The sequence below is a fragment of the Vidua chalybeata genome, chromosome Z (genome assembly GCF_026979565.1).
Source record: "Vidua chalybeata isolate OUT-0048 chromosome Z, bVidCha1 merged haplotype, whole genome shotgun sequence".
NCBI classification, from domain to species: domain Eukaryota; kingdom Metazoa; phylum Chordata; class Aves; order Passeriformes; family Viduidae; genus Vidua; species Vidua chalybeata.
This window is the reverse complement of record NC_071570.1, coordinates 55,790,426-55,807,742: the sequence shown is the minus strand read 5'-3', so window position 1 is coordinate 55,807,742 and position 17,317 is coordinate 55,790,426. Positions and strand designations below refer to the sequence as shown.

The 17,317-nt window shown below is 38.7% G+C and overlaps 1 protein-coding gene across 2 annotated transcripts in view; it reads left to right on the top strand.

Moving 5' to 3' along the window:
* Window positions 1-11,198: 11,198 nt before the first annotated feature.
* Window positions 11,199-17,317, top strand: part of SNX2 (sorting nexin 2) — a 29,422-nt gene continuing 23,303 nt past the window's right edge. Inside the window, exon 1 of one of the 2 annotated variants that reach the window (XM_053931580.1) lies at window positions 11,199-11,345. In XM_053931580.1, coding sequence (XP_053787555.1) covers window positions 11,238-11,345 — 108 coding nt within the window. In that variant the 5' untranslated portion in view covers window positions 11,199-11,237. The remainder of the gene's footprint in view (window positions 11,346-17,317) is intronic. The other variant, XM_053931581.1, reaches the window with a different exon arrangement.

Sequence of the window (17,317 nt, the reverse complement as noted above, 5' to 3'; positions counted from 1 at the left end):
CAGATACACCATTCCTCTTCAATCTCCATCCACTTATCTGTGCCCAGTGAGAGGATGGAGAGGGCCCTGCTACATCATTTCTTGGAGCCTGGACAGAAGCCGGTGCTGAGCAGAGGTAGGATCCAGTTCTTTGTGAGATGCTCAGCCTTCCTCATCTTTTCTCCATGAACAGTCAGTGCCTGGACCTGACAACTTGTATCAGGTTGCAGAGCACAGCAATCTGATAGGTTCCTGCTGCCTGAACACCTGTGCAAAAGCACTGATGCCAGAAGTGCACTTGCATTTCTTCCAGTTCTCCTCAGTCAACATAATTTCTACAGACAGTGTTGCCTCTGGCCAAGCCCTGATAGAGCAGCAGCCTGCTGCAAGAGAAGTGTGTGCCAGAATTTCTTTTTCAGCCCTTCCTTGATAAATAGGCACATCAAAATCATCCTGGCACATGGACTGGATGGATGACAGTAAATGCTGGGGCACATACCAGTATCAGAAAATGAAGTAATAGTACCTACCAGATATATACCCCTGTTAATGTGCTGTCAGGGACAGGAGTGATGGTGAGGACCACACAGACTGTCCTGAAGTCTCTTCCTGGATGACCTGCCCACAGGAACCAGCACTGTCCCCTGAGGGGGCAGACCATGTCCTGCGGCTGCATGGACTGTGCATCATCCTCTTCTGTTTCCTCCTGTGCCTGTTTTCTGGGCAGGAGATAGGACTTCTCTTCTCCAGACAACATGGAGAAGGCACTGGTTACTCTGGTTGTGGGTCCTGCTGCACTGAGAGTCCCAAGTGGAACTTTACCTTGATGGGTGTAGGCCCCTCCCAGCAGATGCCTGCTGCCAGCATGACAGTATCCACTTTTATGAACTCTCTGGAGTGTTTAGGTAAAAGTCAAAGAAACTAAAGTTCAATCCACACAGGTGTGCACGTACAATCCTTTTGATGTCACTAGAAAACAAGTACCTGAAAATATGTTAAGTTTTTAGATAAAAATAGCATGAAACTGATGTCACTGCATATTTATGCAAATCAGAGTTGTATACATTGCCTTTCTAAGTATGCTACTGACATTTAGTCAAACATAGGATCAGAGCAACAGCCACAACAAACAAAGCTATAGTCTTATCCCAGCCACCAAAAAAACTGTACTCCACAATTAACATAGGGTAAATCTTCCAAATTTCAACAACCGCATCATTTATATCATAAAACTTGAAGACTAATTAACCTTATAAATATTTAAGTTGGTGTTGCTGGGGGTGACACTACACCACACCCTTTCTGAAAGTTTCAACAACTATGTCTAGATCCAGATTTTAGTAGTAAGCCATATCTACTTAATTATTAAAGATCTAAAGGTACTGCAAATGAAAAATAGTTCAATCATTAGGTATGACATAATAAATATTCTCTAAACATGAATCTTGATTCTTAACAATTGTTCCAAAACTATAATGTTTTCTTGACCTCAACTCATATGTGCTATTCACTACTTATGTGCTATACAAGAACTATATTATTCTTTTAGTCCTGTGTCTCTGTCACCAAGTGCAAGTGCGAGTTGTTTTCAGACCATCTGAGAAAATCAGTCAGGCCTTTTGGAGTGGAAACCCAGCTGCATCCTGCCTGGCCTGCCAAAATAATTTCTAACTGTGCGTCTCAGCTGTCTGGTTCAGTCGGCAATAACCTCCCATAGGAGAGGGCAAAAAAAACCAGAGCACAAGTGCATCCTCTGCTAACACAGAAGAAACTGGGCCAAACTTAAGCTGAGCCAGGTAACACATTTGCCCATAGCAGGTACTGCTTCCAACCCATGCCTTGACCTGCTGGTTGCCACCAAGTGATTCCCAGCGTGCGGATCTTGTTTGATCATTCACCTCATAGCTTCCGAAAGTGATCACTCCCATTGGCACAGCAGGCAGGTCCACTGAGGACAGAGACGGCTCCCAGGTGAGCAGCTGGGGAATCAGCTTTGTGACACCAAAGATCTCAACATATCTTGAAGAAAAAACACTTCAAAACAGCACATATTTTGTAGAAACTCAGATGGTCTGTGAAGAGGAAGGTCCATATGTTTCTTGGAAAAAAGTATTCCAAATCTTCAAGGATATCAAATTCATTAAAACAATTAGTTCCATGGACTGGTTGTGTTTGGTGTTCTGGAGAAATCAGCATGTCAGTTGTTTCAGATCTATATTCCTAGAATCAGGCATGAAATGGGAGGCTGCTCTTCCTTCTGCCATTTTAATCTTAGAACTGCAAAATAAAGGGGGAACTGAGACATCAGTCCACTCTCTATATTAGTGTGCCAGTACACTAGCAACATAGGAAGATAACTCAGTGATCTCCAGGATAAGCTTTTTTTTTTTTTTAATTAAATATTTTGATTTTTTCTCAAATATTTATGTTTGTTTCTCTTTTTACTGATATATTTGTATATAATACACAGTCATAGATATACATGGAGAGACATAATTATATTTTGTATACCAAAAGAGTATATATATTTAGAGAGTGTGTCCATATATAGCACTCAAATGAGACAATATATACAGAGAATATATATACTATCTATACACCACAGAGACTATACACTATATATAAGTACTTTATCTATATGCAGTGATATATATTTACCTCCACACCCTTTCGCTCTCTATATATTGATTTGTAGTGGATTTTCCATGTGGATATGCATATTTTTGTAAAAGATTTAAGATTAAAGCTAAAAAAGCTAAAATGTAGCTTGTGTCAAAGTGGATATTTACCTCAGCTACCCAAGGAAAGGACCAAAGGTAAGGTGAGACTTTCTGTAAGTTTCCTATATGGTCATTTAAAAGAGGTACAAGAGATAGGGGGAATGATGTAGAGTAAATTGGGATTCCTCTTTAAAGGTGTGTATCTCCTAACTAAAAGGGGAACATAAAAATGAGGATACTTACATTAAAGGAAATTCAATATCGTACTTAAAAACAGGTAAGCAAGAGCTCTTTACTATCTGTCTTTATCTGAAAGTGAAAATAAACCTAAGATAGAATGAGCTTCCTTATGACGGTGCTGGGTTTTTTAAGGGTTGAAGTTAAATAATCCTACAATGTGCTACTCTGGAATAGTCATGCTGAATTTTATTAGTATCACTTTCAGTTTACACAAAAATTATTTCTAAGCAGTTGCAGTGATTTCATTAATTATCTTACTGCCAAATAATATTTGTAATTTTTATTATTGAAATGAGATGCTTGATGCCATTTTTTTATATATGCAACACTAAATTAATCAAGGCAAATAAAATATACTGTAGGATGAAATGTAAAATAGATAAATAGATTATTAGAAAGCAACATGCCCTCTCTGTATCTAAATTTGTAGTTTATGCAGGTCAAGCATTAAAAAAAAAATCCCTTCTAAAATATCAATTTAATTTCAATGGTTTGTTATTTAAGTTCCCATCTCTTCATCAATGGATTTCTCCTAACTTATTACTTCTTAACTTACTAACTTCTGAGCTCTTGAAGCTGTTTTCTTATGAAGAAATTTGAAAATGTGTTTATTTAGAAACTATGTTGATCACTTGCTCAACACTCTTGAGAGATCAATCTTTTTTTTTCTTAGTCTGTCTTTAGCATCTGTTATCACTTGAATTAAAAGCTTGAAGGAAATAGATTTTTCAAAGCCCAAATTTATGCCTCCAGAGGATAAAATTAGGCACAGCAGAGTGAAATAAAATTAGCAAAGGAGAATTATGTTGCAAAGCCAACTTTTTGCTCAACATGTCTGAAAATATCTTAAAGAAAACTGTATATATATGTATTAAATACTGTATCAGCTCTAGTGGCAACAGTGCCAGATTCTTTTGCATTGCTGTTTTGCAAGCTTTCCTATTCCTCAATGGGAATGCCATAATCAACATTAAATTGATAAACTAATTGTTATAACAGCCAGAGACAGTGCTATTTGGTGGAAATCAATTATGGTAGAAGTTTTCGATTTTTCCTAATTATCTTTTGCCTGGTTTGGCTATAATGTAGACAAATGCCCCAAGTCAGTTTACAGCAAAATTGTAAATGATGCAAATTACAGCTGCATTTGGGCTGTGAAACTTCAAATAAAGCAAATTCTGGTTCATGCATATCCACTGTGCAATTTTCAATGAAAAATTGCTTTCACATGCCTTTATCTTGTATGTCCACAAAGTGGAATAAAAAAGTCTCTGTGGATTGGAGGCTATACTCTGAAAAAAATGACTGGAGATATTTGAAACAAATCTTTCTTGTGCCTAGCTCTCATAATCCATGCAAATGCAAACATTTTGAGAGATATTTGTAAGTTGGAGTGTGGTTTTTTGTTTTCTTTTATTTTAGGGCTCTGGTTCTTTTAAAGCAGCAGCAGACATGTATCAGTGTGTCTGAAAGGAGCGAAGAAATTTTTTCTCAGGCTAATTTTGGAATAAGTATTATTAATAGTATTTTGTCTCAGGTTAATTCTGCAGTCACTTTATAATTTTTATTATGATAAATATTATAATCAGCCAGAAAGCTATATTTAAGATTAAGGCTCATTAACTTGGAGAGTTTATAATTTAGATTATGTGCATATGTTTTGCAGAATGACATCTTCTCACCCAATCATAGTTGGTCTAAAGTCAAGCATCTACCTAAGTATAAATTTCCTCTCTGAAAATAGGCACTCACCATTAAATTGCTCCTAGAATAAGAGTTAGAGATGGATAGGATGCCTGAGAAATCATCTATTTATTTTTATTATCTCCTGCCACAGCCCAAACTAAGCGGAATAGCTTTCATTAGATTGCTGCCTTTTAGCCAGCTGAAGTTATTCAATGTGAACTGTACCCAAATGCATATGAAAAACTTAAAAGAACTGAAGTGCAGGATTTTGGAAGAAAGTGTTGGTTACACACGTTCTTAAAATTCCAATCATGGTTTCAAAGAACAGATTTCCATTCTCTTACTTTCTGCTTTAAAATCTAGATTAATTGCCTCAAATAAAGCACACTCATCAAGCTGAGAGGGACAAACTATTTAAAAGCACTAAACACCTGTATAAGACCAGATACAATGACTCCCTCATTTTGTACATGGGTAATTGCAGCAAGGGAACAGCTGGAAGCCAAAAAGCTGACCTTCCACAATGTCTTCGGAGACCCTCTTGACAACACCATAGCAATGGCATCAAAGTCCTGAGAACATACAAAATACATTGTGTCCACTGTCTGGAATATAAATAGCAAATATTGTTCCTTATATATCCTAAAGACATAGTTGCAATGTCACCCTTGCCTTCTACACACATTTTATGAATGAATGAATGAAATAACCAGCATTATAGTTTAATGTTTTGAGAGTGCAAATCTTTTAGAAAAACAGTGTGATCAGTAAAACTTACATATATTCTGATGGTGATATCTGAAAACTCTCAGTCACCTTGTGATGGATCAAGGCCCCCATTACTGCAATCCCATAGCATAGGAGTAGGCTGGTGTATATGATTATATATTATAATATATTATATATTGTGCCAAGCAAGCAGGGAAATAAACTTCCTTCCCACAGGTTGCAGATTTGATGGAACAACACAGTTCTCCCAAGGTTTATAGTGGTGAGCTGGAGTGGTTATTATACTGGTTTTTGCTGCATATCACTTTCATTTTCTTCCATGCTGCCACCTTCTCTACTCTTAGACTTCTTCCATGATTGTCCAATGAAGAAAAAAATCTGCAAAAAGCTTTCACTTAATTCACATTCTGCCTTACTCCCCCTCAAATCTTCTAAAATAAGATCAGCTCAGGAATCGTAACACTTTGAAAGAGGAAGACAATATAGACTTTCTTCATCTATCAAGTGGCAACATAATTTTAAACTCTCATCTTAGTAAGTCCTACACTAGACGGAAATAGTACTGCTGGCTGATAGAGGTACAATGAGATGTACATCTGGTTACAGGAAATTTTTTATAAAGTGTATGCTTTCAGCAGGTGATTTTTTAAAAAAATTCTTCTACAAATAGATACTTGGAAATGAATCGTTGGTTTGTTTGTAGGTGGTGGTTTTGGTTTGATTTGGTTTTTTTTCCACTTGAAACTGTTTTCATTATGGTTCTGATCTCAAAGTTCTCACTAGACTAAATTTTCCCTGGACAAATTGGATGAAATGGCAGTGTTACATTTATCACTGGTGAAGTGATGATGGTACAAGTTAGGAGGCATTGAGCACTTCCTAGTGCAGTACCAGAAACTAGCTGCAGAAAAGAGGATCACTTCTGACCCTGTCTCCCATTTGAGGAAAATGTTCCACAGTTTAAGAAACATGGAATCTATTACAGAAAAATTCCAAATATCAAGAAAAATTGCTCAGATCAAGGTGTACCTGACATGAAACCTCTTCTCTAACTGGAGAAAATTTCCAATGGTAACTTTTGATGTTCTACTCAGGGATAGCACCAACTGATACTGTGCACAGACTTGTCTCTGACACTGTATGGAAAGTCCAGCCTCCTTTCCTCACTGTTCTCTTTTTCTTGCGTCATCCAGTTTTGGATAAAAGAATTAAGGCAACTCACAACATAAATATGAACAGATGGCTCTTAAAAAAAAAAGCGTCAAATAATACTAACTGGAATTAATGGATACAAACATCATTTGGATAACAGATAAGATTGCACATGAATCATTGAAGAGATTGATGGCTTCTAATGTTCTTATATCTAACTGAAAGTCCTAGCAAGTCAGAGATTGGTAAAAAATGTATGTTGACTTCAGTGATTTGACATAAAAAACCGTATAACAATTTATCCCGGATAAAATTAGTTAAAACGGATTAATAAAATGCTGCATATGATCATGGCCTACATGGGACAAGCTGCACATTTTACAGGATTTTGCTACGTTCTCTGAAAGCAGGAAAGCAGGTCAAGACAGTTATAGACAGTTTATAGTTATAAAAATGTATGAAACTGACTTAGTCACGCACCACAGGTTTGAAATTACATGGCACGAAAATTTAACTGGGCTGTAACTGAACAAACTAGGTCAGGGAGATGAGATTAACAGTTAGTCAGAGCATGGTGCTTATTAACACCAAGTTGTGGGTTCAATACCCACACAGGCCATTTACTTAGGAGTTGCACTCGATGATCCTTTATAGGTCTCTTCTGCCTCAGAATATGCCAGAATTACTTGGCACTTAGGAACCCATAGTTCCCTTTAATGTGATTAAGACTATGCTTCTCTCTGTGGACAAAAGCAGATGACTGAAGAAGTGTTAACTTCAGACAAGTGCATATGATACTTTTTCGAAGTATTGTCCCACCTCCATCCATTCTGGGTCTTTTAAAACACATTTCCTACTTTGGCAAGAGATGTCTCAGGTTTGCCTGAGACATCAGGTAAACATCAGGTAAAATGTTGCTAACAACATCCTGATGTTTGTTTCCAGCGTGACTTCTGTATCAGAACACAACCCATGAGATTTGACTGACAGTTGTCAAGGAGCAAGTGTCTGAAGTCCAAAGCAAATCAGGATCTCAGAGGCTATCTTTTATCAAGTTGCAATGACCTAGATTATCTAAGATTAGCAGTGCAAAATAAAATCAAAGCTTTGCTCTCTCTTGTAAATCATAAACAGTGGAGCAAAGTCTAAATAGCAGGTCAGCCTATATCACAGTGCTTAGTTCTCAACTGATTCATAAGCACTAACAGTTGTTAGTGCTTATGAATCTTCAAAAAGAAGTACTTCTATAATCTCACTCTTTTAACAGGGTAAACATACCCAGCTAATGCTAGTACAACTCTATATTTAAGTGTATTGGACCATTAGATGAACTAGGGAATAGATATTCTCATTCATTATTTATTAGAGAGTAGGACCTGCCACCACTCCAAAAGTAAATCAAATATCTAACTGATAGGTTTCTTTCACATACATTAAAAATATTTTTCTGCAATATATGAGAACACTGACCACTCACTGGCAAAAAAAGGTGACAGAAAAAGTTTTTTTTTAATAAGATATGCAATTAAATACTCAGATGGAAAGACAGAACAAAAGAACAGTCATGATGACCTGAAGTGTAAAGTTTATTTGTCTGAAAGGATGAGTGAGGACAAGAACCAAAGGGACAGATTTGGTAAATACTTGTGCTTTGTAATTTTTCTTAGGAAGGCTGACTAACTGAAACTCTTTACTGCTGTGACTGCAGTCACTATACAAGAGCACAATATTCCTTTTTACGTATTTTATACATAGGTAAAATAAAATCTCAAAAATGTATCACCTCTAATTCTAATCACTCTGGTGCTTGTTGTTCCCCCATCATATTTAGGCATTTTCTTGAAATATCTCTTAGTGAGGAAACATTCCTTGGGTATTTCTTGAAGGTTTATCTTTTATGACTGTTTCATAAGAAAGCTAATGAAACAATATATGCTAATCTATTATAGAGTAGGTACAAAACTGGTGTAGAAAACAAAGTCAAAAGCTATTTTTTAGTGATTACAATTTTTATGGAAGGATAAATTGAATAAAAGATGAATGAAGTGATCTACCATAGGCCTGATACAATTTAATATTCTCACCAGTAATAGAAAGTGAAGAATGCATACTGTATTTATTAGTGACACCAAACAGCTGTAGCTTAGCTAAAGAATTCAAAATCATCAAAACAAACTGGAGTAAATGTTGGTAAAAAGAAAGACAAAATTCGATACGGAGAGATTTTATCCAGTCTGAATAATCACTTCCCACATACAAAATGAGGCCGATATCTGTCCTGAATATGGTCACAAACTGAACAAGGCAAGTGTCATGCTGCTGCAAAATCATACTTCATATGTGTTTGAAGACGTTTGATGTGATGGAATTTCTTTTCTGATCCTAGAGAGCAAAGCATTAAAGAAGTTCTGGGGTCTTCATCACTGGAGTTGTTGAAGAAAAAGTTTGACAAACATTTTCCAGCAAAGAGATTAGGTGATCTCCTGTGGCTCCCTCCAGATCCAAACCATACCTTGAACTTGTATAATTCACTATCACTCTCTCTTCCAAAACAGCTACTTCTAAGTCATGAGTCATGCTTTTCTTTCAGTTTCATTGATATTTCAGTTACAAAAATAACACAGTATTACAGTGGCTATTGCACTAGTACAATCCTAAAATAGAGTGTCGTGGTTTGACATGGAAGTGAATTTTTTCCAGGAAGTTAGGTCAAACCAATCAGTGGTCAGGTTTGGATATTGGCACTTAGACTACCGGTGCTGGGGTGGATGTTCAAAGTATGTGGATGTTCAGTGAAGTAAGACTCTGAAAATCTGACGTATTTGATTCACATTGCTTAGAGCATATCCATCTTTATTTTGCATCTAACTTAATAGATTTTGACAGATGGCCAGAAGGTAGTAAACGGTATAGTGCCTAAACCCAGATAACTTCTTATAACTATTTCAAGGCTTCAGCACCTCTGTGAGTTAACCAGAGAAATGACACGGAGCCATAATACTGTTATACTGTTCATTTTAAAAGCAATTTAAAATCAAGGAGATTATATTCCTGAGTGAAACCTGATTCTGCAGGAAGAAAAGGAAGCTTTTTATTGTGTAAGAGTTCCCAAGAGCGTTTATGCAGAATACATTTTTGACTTCTAGATGTCCTCTTAAGTGCTGGACTATGAAGGCTTGCAGAGCTCACAGATGCTGGGGGCAGAAGCAGGAGTTGTACAGTAACAGTTTCATGCAGCCAACATACTGATTTGGAGGAACTATTGGCTGGTGGGCCAAAACCAGAAATTACCTTTTTTGGTGGGTTCTCAATGGCTCCCAAGGCTAATCAAGAAGGTTTGGGACCTGACAAGGGCCAATAAAGGGAGGAAAATGACACAATGGAGAAGGAAAGAAATAAAAGCCTACTCCTAAAAATAGATGGGGGTAAGGCTAGTACTGTGATACTGGGGCTTCCTGCCTAGGTGACAGAACTGTTGAAATGTTAGGTATTCTAGCAAAAAAAAAAAAAAAAAAAAAAAAAACTAAATCCTAGTGATCTCAATTAGGGCACCCAGGTCAGTAAACATTTTAGGTTTAAATTTTTCTACCTCTGCTCAGTTCCTGTGTAATGGGCATCATATCCTAAAGATAAAGTTGATCAGTGCCTGTGAAACAGGCAGTGACAGACGTCAGAGAAATGAATCAGAGAAGACAAATCCTTTTTCTTCAGTGTAGACTTCAGACTGCATATAATAAATGAATACAGAGCTGCTAGGAAAGAAGGAAAAACTGTAGTAAATGCTCCTTGGGAAGAGGGCTCCTGTAAATCTTATCACATAAACAGGTAATTAAAGCATATGGCAGGCACATGGCATATACACAAGTTCCACATGTAAACTTAACTTTGGTATTTCTACTTCTAGTGCTCAGCAGCTTTGCAGCTTAATTCATATCCATCTCACACAGCATTACAGAGGTGGATTTATTGGCTGCAAAGGAAGGGGTGGCTGTCGTTTCCATTAGGATACATGAGTAGCTTCCTCTTCTCTTAGATTTTCACTTAGTAGCATGAGGTAGAGCTGACAGCTCTTATGTATTTGTCAAATGACATACATATTAATACCCAGATTAACAAGGATGAGGCTTGGTTTTAAACTGGGGTTTTGCTTTTTGCAGTAAGATATCACAGTCTCCTATGTGATTGGCTTTTTGCAGTCCTCCTAAATTTTCCTGCAGCATTAATTGTTGTCCAATTTATTTTCTTAAATGCTTTTCTCTAATTTTGGTTCTTTTTCCACACAGATTTACTAATCCAGTTTTTCAACCTCGAACCTTGGTTAGTTAAAAATCCAGGTCCTATACTTATCTTCGGGTTATTTCTTGACCCCTCTGACACACACACACACAAAAAACCCCTATAATAGGTTTTTGGGGCCACAGATCTCTTTAGCCCGACTATAATTACAATGTTACTTTTAAGCAAAGAAGCTAAACTTCTCACATACCCTTTTTAATGAGTGACCAAAAATAACCAAGCTAACTTAGGGAACTCTGCCTCTTTACCTCTTCTTGAGAAGGATAAGGGGCTGAGGATGTGGCACGGGCTGCGGCAGGGCTTCGAGGAGGGGCCGCGGACGCGGCGCGGCCTGCGGACACTGGCCCCGCCCCGCCCCGCCCCGGCCGCCGCGGTCACGTGCCGGTGGGGCGGTGGGGTGGTCACGTGAACGCGGGGGCCGGGCCGGAGGGGAAGATGGCGGCGGAGCGGGAGCCGCCGCCGCTGGGGGAGACGCGGCCCGCCGACCTCGAGGAGCTGGAGGACGGCGAGGACCTCTTCACCAGCACCGTGTCCACCCTGGAGGTGAGGAGGAGAGCTCGCCCTCCGCTGCAGGCCTTGCGCCCCTGGCCGGCCCGGGGCCGCCGGGCCCTTTCCTCCCGTACCCTCCCTTCCCCTCTCCTCCCCGTCAGGCCGCCGGTATTTCGCTCCTGCCCGGGGCCCCCTCACTTCTGCCCAGGCCCCCGCCCTGCCGCTGCCCCTGCCGACCTGCCTCCGGCCGCGGCCCCCACCACCCACCTCTGCTTCGGCTACTCGGTGCTTCCCTCACGGAGAGCAGGGGGCTTCTGCTGCCAAGAGAAGTTCAAAACTCTTTTCTCCAATTACCGCCGTTTTCCCTTATTTTACGCTCTTCTTGTGCTGCCAGGGAAATTATTCTCACCTTACCTCTTTCCAGTTTCGCTGGGGTATGTGTGCGTGGGTGTGTGTGTCTTCGCCTTAGACTTTGAGTGGATTAATAACGACCCATTTTCTTTGTTTGGCCTCTTTCCGAGGCTTCACTCAGTTTCAGTTTCCGAATCTTGTAGGAACTTATTTGTCTCTGAGGTTTCTTCCAAGGGAGCCGACGCAGTGCTGGTCTGCGGCGGCTGCTGGGACCTGCTGGGAAAGAAGCACGAGAAGACATGAGAAACGCTTATGTGTTCATTCGTTGTAGTGGGAGCCTTTTTGGCACGTTGTTATGGTCACGTTCCACCTACGTGTCTTGCCAGTATCTTCTGGAAGAACTTGATTCTTATTGTGCATAAATTTATAAAGCAAATTGTTCCGTTCCTCTTTTCCTGAAGAGTTTTCTGTCCCTGACTTTTACAGAAATAGTATTGGTGCATATTTCTTTGATTTTACTCTGGCTGTTGTCTATCCTTAACAAAAAACCCTGCAGTATACAAAAAGGGTTTTACATGTATTTTAAAGTAACTTTTCTCAAGCTACTTTCTTTTTTTCTTTTTATAGATGTGTAATCTGTGCATTGGTAGGAAAAGATCTGTGGAAAAAATGCACTGAAGGAACAAGAAATTATGTGAATCTGCACTTGACAAGAATTGCATGAGTAGACTTCTGTGCATCTCTGTGTTACACGTTATATATTACTGGAGTCTTTTTCAGTGCACGGAGAAAGACTGCAGTGTAACACAAACAATGTTTTTATTGATGTTGTCTGGAACTAAAGCTGCAGGAGATAAGATAGATGTAGTGTCCAAATCACAATTACCATGAGATAAAAAAGTTACTGAAACTCCTCTAACTGCAAACATTGGCAAAGAAATGGGCGTTGTATCAATTGCTGACAATTCCACTGTGCTGCTTTGTTTGTGTTCACTGTTTGGGATAGAGTCTCTGAGTGGAAAGGGGAAGCCTTGTTGCTTAAAGAGAAGCTTAAAAGCTGTGTCAGTAAGCTTTTTCTGACATCAGCATTTAGGGCACTGCCTTAATCTTTCTTCCAGATTTGGAAGAAAGAGGTAATGAAAATTGACTTTGGACTTCTTACTAGCTTGAATATAAATTGGTGGATTCAGTGTATAGAGTACCATAGTCCAGAGAAAAATGACTGTCTGATGATGCAGGCCTAGTTAAACTTTTGTCTTGAGTGTTACTTTAATCTAGTAAATATTCACGGACAAACTGATTATAAATGGCAGTGGGAGTTGTATAGTAAGAACAGAATAGTGTCACACTTTTTGTAGTTAATAATGTATGTGGTTGCTGATACCAGAAGTGAGAGTGTAGCAAAAGACACTGTGGTCCAAACCCAACTTACTTGAGAGCTTTGGTACTTTGAAAGGGTTCCCAACTGGTTTATCTTGGAGCTGTCTGTTTGCTTTTAGCATGATTAATTTCAGTTCCTTCCTATTTTATCTTGCTTTCATTCTCTTGGCAGTTCACAAAACGCGTGCTGCGCCTTTCCTGTCTAGAATTCTATTGTAGAGTGGAAAAGCTGTGTGTTTTCTAATGCATCTTTCAAATACCTTCCATATTAACAAAGTCTCCATTTGGAAAACACAGGCTAAATTGCTTTTGAAAAAAATATGCATTCAGTGTAAATTGTGAATGGCAAATATGTAGCATTTATGTACAGAGAGGCTTAGTTACTTCAGTGGATTGGAATGGAGAATATTTTCTCTGTGCATGTTGTAAAAAAGTTAATGTCTTGAATTTAACACTCCCAATTGTAGAAAATAAGACATTAGAAGGATCTCACTGGGGTGTAACAACTGGGATTTCTGGGGTGCAGTGGAAACACGTTTTAGGACTTGAAAATTGGCTGTATGGCAGAGAATGAGAACTCTTCCTTCCTGTGGTCTTAGGACTCCAATGAGCTGGGAACGAGGTTGGGCAGCAGCTTGTCTGAGCTGGTGGGATGCTGATTTTATTGTCAGATATCCGCAGTGCTTATGAGTAGTAGAATGAGAATGATTATTTTGTTTTCATTGTGCCAGCTGTATTGTGAGTGTGGACAACTGCCTTTCTTACATTCAAGGTTACTGAGAGGTTTCCCTTTAGCTGCCAGAGTAGCTTTCATTAGTGAAAACAGCCAGGATGAATCATGTAAATGGTTTAAGCCAAAATTGCATTTGCAGTGATAATCTGTAGTGAGTTCCATGTGAATAATATTGCTGGTTATTATATATATGTGCTGGTTGGCATCTGCACTGCTCTCATAGGTATCAGGTTTTTGTAGCTCGGTGTCTTCCTGAGGTCTAGGTAGACTTATCTACTTGCTAAAATTTCAAGTGCATGGATTTTGGTGGGGTTTTGTTTTGGTGTTTTTGTGGTTTTGGTGTTGGTTTTTTTTTTTGGTGTGGGTTTTTTTTTTTTTTTTTTTTTTTTTGGGTGTTTTGTTTTTTAGTTGGGTTTGGTTTTGTTTTTGTTTTTTTTTTTTTTTGTGATGTGGTGTTTTTGTTTTTTGGTTGTTGTTTAGTTTTGTTTTTATTAAAGGGTGTCCATGATTTGCACAGCAAGAAGTTCTGGAAGTTACTTGTGATTTATGAGAAGAATCACTCCCTATTATAAGTTTAATCAACAAACTGCTAATTTGCTGTCTGTGTACTCTGCTCCCATTAGAAGGGTCCACAAACAATTGCATGAAAGTCAAATTTGTGTAAGATATACATTAGATTTTCTGAAAAAATGGTCACCGTTACTCTCTTTTCACCATTTCTACCTTCTTTGTCCTTCATGCACCGGTCTGTGTCTTTGTAATCTTCCTTTTTTATATGTTGCACCATTTCTTATTTCATTTTCCCTAAACTTCTCACTTATCTCTGTATTGCCAGTCTGTCTTTCATGAAGGTGCCATGTGAACACAGGAACCTAGGCTGCCATCTACTCATTAAAACATACATTTACATTCCCATACTTCTGTTTGTTGGTGGGTTTTTTTAATGGAAAAATACATGGAGGAACTTGAAAATAATCAGTAAGCAGTAGATGTGGTAATTTATCAAGGACTGTCGTTTAGGGCAGGATGTGTAATAATCTCATTGCCAGTTGATGAGTTTATGTTAAAGATCTGCAGTATCTATTTGGTTTTTGTACATGAAGCAAAGCACTAGATAGCCACAGAAGTCCAGATGGCTTTAATAATATCCACTCAGTTTAACAGTGGCCATTACTGTGGAAGCAGTAACGCTCCCACTGGAATATCAGACAGGAAAGCACTAAGTCCTTCAATACTGTACTATACCTTTGCAGAAAGCTAGGTATGTATCCAAGATTGATTGGTGTAATTCTGCTGAAAATGTGTGTCTCGTTGCTTGATCTTAAATCCAGGCTGTAATGGAAGTTTGTGGAAATTCATTCCAATGTGGCTGCTTGTATCATCTTTCTGCTACAAATGACACTGTCCTGCCATTGAGTTTATTATCTCTGTCCACACTGTGATTTGTGAGCTCCAGTAACCCTGTTTCAGACAGTGAGCTGGGTTAACCTAAACAACTACAATATTATGATGGCCACCTTTTGTTATGCCTCTGTGTTTTGACTGAGGGGAGCTAGGAGGGGCTCATGCAAGCAGGACTAGTTTGGTGGGTACCCTACTATTAAGAGAAAGGAGGATGTCCTAATGTCTAGAGCTATAATTTCAGCCAGCAGAAAATGCAAGATCTTGTTCTTGTTTCTTCATAAGTTAGAGCTGTAAAATACTTGGTTATTGCCTCCAGGTTTAATGGACAATAAAAGAACAGAAAATAGAGCTTGTTATTGACATTGTAAACTGGAATAGGCCCATGAGCATCTTACCAGAAACTTGTTCTCAAGAAAAACATGGGAGGATCCTGACTGTCCTGCATACCTGGATGTCCTGGCCATTGAGAATCTCGATTATTGGAGGCTTCACCAAACCTTCAGCTCAGGACTTGTTCAGAAATTTCACAGCTATGTACCTTTCAGGAAATGGATGTGTTTGTGACATTTTGTGAATCCTTGGCATTGAGTAAGTTTAAAGTTTCTAAATGGCTGTGCTATTTGTCTGAGCCATGAGGTTTTTGTTAGTCTCATCTCCATGTCTTGTCTGATAAAGAGATTTTTTCTGCACTAACTACTGACTCCTTCGACAGGCATTTTCATTGGCCATTTTAGCTGTATTTTGTAGAGATAAAGAAGCAAAGCTGGGGTCCTGTCTTCTAGCTCTCATCCATAGAAGACTGTAACTGAAACAGCTTAATATATTGTTCGCAGACATTGGTGCTTTTTTGGTTTTTAAGAGGCTGGATAGCACTTTCTGACCCACTGGCTGTGCAAAATAATCAAGTTACTAGAAATTATTGACTCAGTTTTTGATACCTAAGTGTTGTGCCTTGCTGGGTTTTTGTAGTTCCCTGAGAACTATGCCCATTTTGAAGAGAAGACACTATACTTAATTTGAAAACTCTTAAACAAGCTGATGCAGTGTTCAGACCATGAATAATTTTTAAGATGCTTCTACACATTGTCTTTTTCTTATAAAGTCACAACTCTTAGTGAATATATTTAATCCCATTTTTAATTAATCTTGTCTGAGAACACAGCTGTTTAAAAGACCAAAGACCTGCAGAAAGATTAACAGACAAGTAGGGACCTTATTCACCTGTCAGCTTGTTGAAGTTTATTTCTCTCTGGCATTCATGACTCCCCCTGGCATGGGAGAGAAGAATTGGAAAGGAAAAAATGAGAAGACTAGTGGACAGAGATTAAGAGAATTTAACAGGTAGAATAAAAGTTGCATTTATTCACCTCTTCCATGGGCAGGCCTGTGCTTAGCCATCTCCAGGAAGAGAGAAGTGTAATGGTGACTTAGACAAATGTTCTAACTCCAGGTATCCTTTCCGTCCTTCTTCGCCATAGCTTTGCTGAGCATGGTTATGGTATGGAATACCCATCTGGTCAGCTTTGCTGTTCAGATTTCTGAAGTTCCCATAAGGTCTGTTTAAGTCTTCACTGTTTGCAAATATTCTCATGTGGAGTTTGGAGAGAGCTGCCTGTAACTGCTCTACTAACTACAGCTATGAAGCCTGGTATCCAGTGCAGAAATACTGGCTTTAACTGTGCCATTGGACAGGATCTTTCCCAGCTCAGTAACAGAAAGAGATTTGGTGGCATGTATTTATAGCCATTCTTAGAGGAATTTCTATCTTTATCTACAGTGGGAATACCTCTGTATTGACCTTTGGTTAACTTGTAACTTTAGGCATGCAGATATTTTCCATGGGTTGATCAGATTTAAGTGTTCAAAGTGAATTTTGTGTCTGATTGAACAGTTTTGCGATTAGAAGCCAGGTATAGTCAAAAATAATCATTAGTAACTGAAATAGCTACTTCCAATAAAACTAAGATAGACTGAGTTAATAGCTTGAAGGTATAAGCATTCTCCAAGGGCTCTCTTCCACCATTCATTAAGCAAGAGCATAATTAAGTGATAAAGCAGAAAGCTCTCTGCTTTATGTGCTATAAAGGTTCAGGAAGGCTTTTCTTCGCTATGTCTGTTTTTCATGGCAATGACTTGACAAGCACAAACCTACATGCAT